This window comes from Diorhabda sublineata, chromosome X (genome assembly GCF_026230105.1).
Source record: "Diorhabda sublineata isolate icDioSubl1.1 chromosome X, icDioSubl1.1, whole genome shotgun sequence".
NCBI classification, from domain to species: Eukaryota; Metazoa; Arthropoda; class Insecta; order Coleoptera; family Chrysomelidae; genus Diorhabda; species Diorhabda sublineata.
In genome coordinates, this window is record NC_079485.1 from 16,700,310 (window position 1) to 16,709,089 (window position 8,780).

The 8,780-nt window shown below is 31.8% G+C and overlaps 3 protein-coding genes across 3 annotated transcripts; all 3 read left to right on the forward strand.

The window, feature by feature from the left end:
* Positions 1 to 2,379: 2,379 nt before the first annotated feature.
* Positions 2,380 to 3,716, forward strand: LOC130450641 (uncharacterized). Its single transcript, XM_056789145.1, has 3 exons — positions 2,380 to 2,444; positions 2,810 to 3,127; positions 3,374 to 3,716. Exons 1-3 carry the CDS (start codon positions 2,380 to 2,382, stop codon positions 3,714 to 3,716), a joined length of 726 nt encoding a protein of 241 aa, XP_056645123.1.
* A 939-nt stretch (positions 3,717 to 4,655) lies between these two features.
* Positions 4,656 to 5,060, forward strand: LOC130450642 (matrix metalloproteinase-18-like). The gene has a single exon (XM_056789146.1). The coding sequence runs from the start codon at positions 4,656 to 4,658 to the stop codon at positions 5,058 to 5,060; it is 405 nt and encodes a 134-aa protein (XP_056645124.1).
* A 209-nt stretch (positions 5,061 to 5,269) lies between these two features.
* LOC130450643 (hatching enzyme-like) lies at positions 5,270 to 6,184 on the forward strand. Its single transcript, XM_056789147.1, has one exon. The coding sequence runs from the start codon at positions 5,270 to 5,272 to the stop codon at positions 6,182 to 6,184; it is 915 nt and encodes a 304-aa protein (XP_056645125.1).
* The last annotated feature ends 2,596 nt before the right edge of the window (positions 6,185 to 8,780 follow it).

The window sequence follows — 8,780 nt, forward strand, 5'->3', positions numbered from 1 at the left end:
AACACATGTTTTAATATTATTAATAAATAATACAGTCCACACATCAACAATTAGTTTATTTGAACCAGCAAAGAATTTTAAACACTAATGTTGTTACAGTTGATGTTGGACTTTTATAATCGTTGATAAATAAATTTTTTAACGTTGCAATAGATGTAAAATTAACGTGGTCTTTTCTCCTCGAAAATTTATAGGTATGAGATCTTGATTCAACACTCTTACGGTGATGTTGGTGATTTCGTTTATGCAGCTCACAGGTAGATACATCGGATTGTACGGTCGTTCGTTGATTGCATAACCAGGATCCACTGTAATTAGGAAACTGAATATTGTATGAGCGGGCTTATCTCCGTCGAAAGATCCTTCAGCAATACTACAATCGAAGAGTAAAGTTGATACTTTACAAATATTAACAGGTAGATCAGAACGATGGACTTTACCAGGATCCAGTATCTTTGGAGAAAATCCGAGTATTGTACCCAAACTATCAGAGTATTCAAAGTCGATGGCGTACTGTTGATTGTAAATTTCACACTGAAGAGTGTTGTTGTTGGGCTTCAAAGATATATCGGCCATATTGGTCATCGATTTGAATTGATCGATGAGATAAGCTTCAATATCTGAGATTTCGTAGCATCCCGATGGGAAGTTAATGATGAATACTTTTTTACGATCATTCTTATTGTAGAAATAAAATTTCTCACCATCGATTTTCGGTATAGAATCATACGAGTGAAACCCCAACACACCAATAAAGTATTCTTTTTCGGGTTTCAATGTTATCGGTGTGGGAGGTGTGAAGGAGAACTATTTGATGTGGACGTTAAGTTCAACAGCTGAGACATGACTGTTGTTTATGAGTGACGTATATAAATTTAAATAATAATACAATTCAGGAGAAAACTTTTATTTTTTCAAAAAATAATTACATGTATGACAGTTGCGTTGTAGCTCACCGGACCATCGACATGCGTACGTTGATGTGGTCTATTGTAATGCACGAAACAAGGCAAGCAAATTTGCAAGTTGAAATCTGATTGATATTCTTGTGGTGATTTGTGCCAGTTGTCCAATAACTCCCAAGATCTAACTCCTTCTACCAAATACTTTAGAGGAATAGTTTTCAATTCAGCACTTGTAAAAGAGCACAATTGTCTTTCACCAACTAACCACGCCACCAATGCTTCAGACATTATATAGGAATTGCAAACACAAATGTCCACAATTAATTTGATTGTAATTTTGGTACTGCTCGTAATTGTAAAATATTTTATTGCCGTCGAGATAGGTGACCAGTTCTTTCGGTGGCTTCAGATTACCAAATGAATCGAAATATTCAACGCTGTCATTTATCTTTCTATATGCTACCCAATGAGTGCCTGGATTTTTAGACACATCCAAATTTAAAATCGCCGATACACATGGTAGCGGTCCACTTTTCGGCAGAGAATCGCGCATTTACACACCTCGGAAATATTTTATTTTTAATAATTTGGCAAACTTGATTAATTCATAGTCAAACAATGCTCTATTGGGTAGCTTCAATGGTAGTTTTTTTTCAAGAATAATCCAAATCCACCTTTAGCGGTCTTCCGCAAATACAGTCCTTTACCTATAGACTCCATAGCTTTATTGTGTCGATGATCTTCTTCCAATTTCTTTTGGGCATTTTTTGCATCGACCATAGTCTTCACAATTCCCGCAACACCACCCGATAATGCTCCTAAAGCTGAGAGTCCAGCAAAAAGAGGGATTAGAGGTAAAAATCCTCCAGAAAGTATAATATTGACAACGATCAGTGGACTTAGGGAAATAATCGCATCAACTTTGACATAAAAAACGGAGATATATTAGTAAAAGAAGATAATAAAGGATGGGATAGAATCCCAGCTACTCCAGGTCTTTACCAATTACTTTTCTACGGTTATCCCACATATACCGAAGATGATTTACCTAGATACAAAACATTATTTATGCTCATTTCCAAAATGAGTCTCGACAAGTTTGGTCGTCGTCAACAACATTCTGATAAACAGAAGATAAATCTGATAATCGAAGCACGATTAAAAAAATCGAATTAGCTGAATTGTCATTGAACACAAGTATACAGCAAATAAATGATAAAATAAAATCTCTGGTGAGTAATGTATCAACTCAAAAGTATGTAGATAACGCAATAGAATCAAATCGTGAATTTATACTGAGCAACATAAAAAAAATTAAAGATACAATGGATGTAATACATAGGAATTATGATTCAAGGTTTGCTACTCTCAATAAAAACATTGTACAAATGGCAACAAAAAAATATGTTGATAATGTTGTTTCAAAGTCAAATACTACACAGATGCACCAATTCACACAAACGTATCGTACAAAATGTCTAATCAGCTTCAGAGGCATGAAGAAATTCAACAAGAACTTTTATGTTTTGGATACGGAAGGTACGGCGTTTGTATTCCCTTTTGATTGTAAAATTGAAAGCTGTAAACACTATGCTTCTGATGGGAGCGTTTTATTGAATAATAATATGGAATATCAGTATCATCATTTAATTGGCTTATCATAAAGAACAACGATAAAGTCGAATTTAAATTGGGCAGTAGAGATTATTTTTGCATGGATCTTCTCGTACAATGTAATTTAGATAAATAATCAACCGCAAGCCGTGTAGACGCGAATAGATAAGCGGTGTAATTTAGAGGAATAATCAACTAACCGCAAACAAATAAGTCCCCAAGAAAATATTTATTTTGTTATTCGAAATAGATATAACAAATATGTTGTTCACTACAAATCATGTCTGCAGGATTCAACTTGTTAAGGAATTACATAAACCGATTCGACGCAATTATCCCCGTCGACGAACAATAATTAAAGGTCTTGATGACTTATGGCAGATGGATCTAGCTGAAATGAGACCTGCAAGACATAATAGAGGATTTAAAATGATTTTGGTAGTTATCAATTGTTTTTCGAAATTCGTGTGGACTCGTCCACTCAAGACGAAAACAGCCGAAGAAATAACTCGTGCATTTTCGAGTATTATCAGAGGCGGTAGAATGGCAAAAAATCTACAATCAGATCAAGAAACGGAATTTTACAATACTAAATTTAAAACTCTAATGTGAAAACATAATATCAACCATTATAGTACGTTTAGTACAAAGAAAGCTGCAATTGCAGAAAGAGTTATTAGAACGCTTAAAACGAAATTCTATAAACATTTCAGCTTAATTGGGAAATACAAATGGATCGATATTTTACCTCAAATCACATAGGAATACAACAACACGAAACATAGTAAAATTGGATATAAACCGTCAGAGCTGAATCAAAGTAACGAAAAATTGATTTTAAATAAGAAATTCAGTTATTTGAAAATCGCCGGACCTAGAAAGTTAAATGTAGGAGATATTGTGCGAATAAGTAAAGCGAAACATGCTTTTGAAAAATGTTACACTCCCAATTTTACAACTGAATTATTCAAAATTACGAAAGTGAAAATAACGAATCCTGTATCGTATTTAATAGAAGATATGAATGGATCACCTATCAGAGGTTGTTTCTATGAAGAGGAATTACAAAAAACCAAAAATCCCAACATTTATCTCGTTGAAAAAGTATTGAAGAGGAATCGTAGTAGAATTTACGTCAAATGGTTAGGTTTAGATAAAAAACATAACGGTTGGATATACACTGATGATTTGGTATAGAAAAGGCAACCAATCAGAGAAGTTCGGGAGCTAACATATAAATTGAAACACATTAGTTTGAAAATCAACAGTCGACAAGTGAGTGTAGTCAATATGGATCAAAATTCTGGGTATTATAATGAAGATAGTGAGACTAGTGTTACATGTACGGATGAAGAACAATCAAATTACGATCGATTTGAATCAAATTCTACTAATTTACGAAAATGCAATAAGACAAGAAAAACATTATTTATTACATAGAGTTTTCAATGTTGGTCGATTTATGGTTGGGTGTAACCTTAGCCCTGCCAGAAATTTTGCACCTGTCATCATTTTATCAACATTTATCGGAACTGTGGAACCTATCAAAATGTCCTTCAATACTTTCGAATGGGAACATGTCATAGATGCACTGCGTAAGAGTAAGGAGGAGTATTTCAATTCTTCAGATAACAAAAGTCCTATCGATTCTAATCTCTTGTACCAAGATTTTGTCAAATGACTAAAGTCATATATGATAATCAGAAATTTGTTGAAATTCGCCGACATGATGTAACTTTTGTTCTCGACGAAGAAGAAGGAGTTGTGGAAATTTTACGTCTTCAAGAGAATTTGCTTCTGTATCACGTTTCAATTTTAAATAAAGTGAACTTTTGCAATTTTTATTATAATATTGTTAATTTATTAAAGTCATTTATACCAAATCCAATGTGTGGGTTTTCCAATTGTATAGATTTAATGTATGTCGTTTATGATATTTGTTCTGACAACAGTTTAATAGGGAGAGCACTTACAGAGTATTTGTACTATTACAAAATCAATGTAATTAATGATTTAACATTATAGAATTATGAAAATATTCTTTTGTTTTCTATTTAAATATCGAATCCAAGTGTTATTTCAAAGAAAATTTCTCTGATGTAGAATCAGTATTAAAGCTAACGTCGAAAGTGAAGGATGCTTCTTCTTCTTCTACTATTTCTATCTTTAGTTGCAAGTGAAAAAATTGATATAAATTATGCCGTAAAATATATGGAAAGATTTGGATATTTTAACAAGTCGAAACATGATGTCACAGATATGATATCGATTTTAAGAGATTTTCAAGAGAAATTCAATTTACTTGTAGATGGCACTCTTAATCCTGAGACAATTCAACTATTAGAGCGACCTCGTTGTAGTGTAGGTGAAAATTATGATGGTGAACATTCGTATAGTGTTAGAACAAAATGGAAAAAAACTAACCTAACTTGGTATTTTCCTCAAGCCACACCGCCATACGTTGCTGCTGCTGAAAAGGCATTTAATATTTGGCAAGAAAATTCCAAATTTACATTTAAAGGAGTAACGATTCTAACATAACTATTACTATTGTGAATGAAAAACATCAATTTCGAGCTAATTGTCAAGGTAATCGATATTGTGCGTTTAATTTTGATGGTTCCGGTAAGGTGTTAGCTCATGCTTATTTTTCCTCTGGAGATGGATGTATTGAAATTCATTTTGATCGTAATGAACGATGGAATCCAAACATCGATGGAATTGTACAAGACACTGAAACTAGCTTCTTTATGGTATTAGCACACGAAATCGGCCACACCTTAGGAATTGGTCATAGTGACGTTCCAACTGCAATAATGTATCCGTGGTATCAGAAAAACATTACAATGCTCGATGAAGATGACAAAATGGCGCTCGAATCTCTTTATGGTCCTACACAAAAATTTGTACATAATCCATACAACGACAAATCAACGACGACGACGATGTCGACGACGACTATGCAACCAACACTTCATTCAACGGTGACCAATATATGTGATATTAAATCTGTAGATTTTATGTTTCTTGCATCGACTCCATCATTCCCAAATTTCCGTCTTTACATTGGTTTCAACAGATTTCTATGGAAATTTGATTTATTTGACATTCATATACCTTTACATTCTGAATACGTCAAAGATTATCTTCCACAGAAGACTCAATTCGAACCAATATCACACATTTTTCAAAATTCTGCAGGCAATTTGTTTGCATTTAATAAACTTACCGGCGATTGTTATACGACATCTTTTCCAGATTTGACTATATTGGAAATAAACAAAGTGCCCATACCAACTAATTCGAAAGTTGATGTTATTTTTCAAACAAATAGTGGTCAAATTTTTGTGTTTTATGATCAAGCATATTACATCGAATTCAATGATGGATTTAAGAAAATTTTGAATAGAGGTCGAGTTAGCGATCGTTTTTTGGGGCTTCCGAAAAATCCTACTGCTGCATTCCGTTATATCGATGGATACATTTACTTTTTCACTCAAGACACAACCACCACCACCACCTACTACAAATTCAGCGAATATTCGAGAAGTGTTATATCATCTGGACCATTTGATTGGAATCTTTTTGGCATACCATGGCCCAATAGCAGTCTGAAAGAGCAGCTAAAAGCACTTCTTACTCGTGTACTATCTATTTATGAATAATTTTTTTTTCTTTAGATCTGAAAGTGTATCATTTTTTTGGGAAATAAAACAATCAAGTATTGAGCAGTCGTTTTATTTATATATATATATATATATATATATATATATATATATATATATATATATATATATATATATATAATGTAAATAAAACGACGAGTTTGAAGTATACATTATTTATACAAATATAATTTATCAAATAAAAAAAAAATTAAAAACTATCATAAATCACTATCATCTTCATTATCAGCGACAAATCTGCAAATTTGGTTTTCCAAACGATAACATGTAATTTGAAATTCATATTATTTTTGTTTAAAATGTATTCGAGTTGTCGAAAACAACGTTGACATAGCACTAAATTCAAATTTTTCACATAATAGTAATGGAACCAAACACAATATATTTTCAATTTATACAAATTATCCCAATTTGATTTATCAATTACACAATTACGCAAATTATTTGGTATATATTGCGAGTCTTTAATGTTTTCTAAACAATAAATATGATTGTTAGTGCCTTTTCTGGAATTGTTTAATAAAAAGTTCCATCTGTGTTCGCTATATGTTAACATAACCTTATAAGTAAGCGTATGAGGTAATAAATTTTGATTTGCAAATTTTAAAATACTATTAACATTTTTACAAATTTCTTTAATGGAAATATCTTGAAGTGATGGAACTAAAACCATTATCTGAAACAAACTAATTTCTATAATGACCCCACGGCAATGTATGAAATGATGAAGAAAGTAATTGACGTTTATCATCATTATAACTTAAACCAACTTTCTGTTGTTCTATGGAATAAATATTGTGAGCGTAAGAACGAATAGACTGTTGTGTTATAATTTTATTGTTTTTTTCCTTTAAACATTTCACATAATCATCAAAGGTTATTTTGTTCTTTACGGCTGCAACTTTAACTCCTTTTGATTTTTTAATTACTCTCTGTTCCTCATTCGAAGAATTAATATATAATTTATATGCATACATTTTGGATCTTAATCCTACAAAATGACTTATGATTTTTCCGTTTGCTTCATCTTTCATTAAACCAGGAATTTTTTTATTGACTAATGGAATAACATAAGGATTATTTGGAGCATAATTGGAGGTGTCAAATTTTGAAATGCGTTTTTTTACAATATCTTTATAGATATTTTTATTAGTAATTTCATAAATGAAGCTGTCAGTATCTGTGTACATAAGCTTACAATTCTCAATTCCTACATTTGGTAACATGAAATAGTATTGAAAATCGTACATACAAATTTTTTATAAATCTAAAGTAACCATACCTATGTATATAGGTTTATTAAATATTACTTCAGTTTTTCCAATTCAATTGCCATTAGATCTACATCAAAAATGCTTCTACTTTGAAAACGTGGACTAGAAATCAAATTATTTGCACCATATCTTCCCTCATATTTATTTACGATCGATACGACTCTGTGACGTCTAATGTCTTCAAGAGTTTTGTCATAGATTGAATTGTTGGCAAGTTTCAATTGATTTCGTTTAAAATCGTTGGTAGCTGTTGCTCCTAAACTAGTATTTAAATCAATGTAGGGCTCCAGCCATTTTGATTGTTTAAATTGAAGAATTTTATGAATTTTTTTTTAATCAATCCATGTTCCAATGCTTGCTTCATATTTCTATAGTGTAATATATATTCTTTCTTATCAAACAAAGTTGTCATTAATTTCGGTAGTTTTGATACGGGTTGTATACGATGTTCAGGACAAAATGAAATATCTCTATGCAAATCATGTAATCTTTTGGGATACTCCAAGTCCACTTGCAAAATAAATCCTTCCTCTGCATCGTCTGCTATTTCCATTACATAAAAGTTATCAAAATTTTCAAGCCATTTGAAATGTACGTACGGTAGGGGTTCCGTCATAGCCCAACCATATAGGTTATTAACATTTAAATATAGGAGGCTTTTTGAAGGTTTTGAAGGATTGTAATTAGGTAAATATTCATTATTTGCTTCAGAATAACGATTACAACACATCGAAACTCCTCCTCGTATTGCTTTCTCTATAAAAAGAATCATATCTACATCCTTTAAAATTTGAAGTTTGCATTTTGTATATTTCAGCATATAATCCCAACTATAACTGGGCATAGTGTAGTACCAATGTGGATCTGAGCCGTAAATTTCAAAAGCTGTCTGTCTGAAATTTTCCATCACTGTAGCAAGAAGTACAATGTCAGTTTTCATAAACAGATCACTAATGATTTAATATCGAACATCTTCCTAACATTTTGTGCATGTTCATACTTTTCCTTGCTGATTCCTTCATCATTTAATCTATTGTAAAAACATTCGATCGAGGGTAAATTTGTTTCATTTAGTTTGTCTACCCTGTCAATATAATCGTCTGGAAATACTCCTTTTCTAGTTAGCAATTCAAAGTGTTCTTTATCCAAATAATGAAATTCCTTTTGCAAAATTAAGAAATCGTCTTTAAGCAATAAGGAAACTAACTCATCAAGGCTAGCACTCATAAATCTGAAAGAATCTATGAATCTAAATTTAATTTTGGTATCGCTTTCAAACAATGTAAAAGAAATATATTTTT

Bases quoted from the DNA above. Each gene is read 5' to 3' on its own strand.
- LOC130450641 (XM_056789145.1), top strand. From the start codon at position 2,380: ATGTCTAATCAGCTTCAGAGGCATGAAGAAATTCAACAAGAACTTTTA. The intron at 2,445-2,809 runs GTACGGCGTTTG...TCATGTCTGCAG, and splicing joins TTATGTTTTGGATACGGAAG to GATTCAACTTGTTAAGGAAT. The intron at 3,128-3,373 runs GTGAAAACATAA...TAAGAAATTCAG, and splicing joins ACTAAATTTAAAACTCTAAT to TTATTTGAAAATCGCCGGAC.
- LOC130450642 (XM_056789146.1), top strand. From the start codon at position 4,656: ATGCTTCTTCTTCTTCTACTATTTCTATCTTTAGTTGCAAGTGAAAAA.
- LOC130450643 (XM_056789147.1), top strand. From the start codon at position 5,270: ATGGTATTAGCACACGAAATCGGCCACACCTTAGGAATTGGTCATAGT.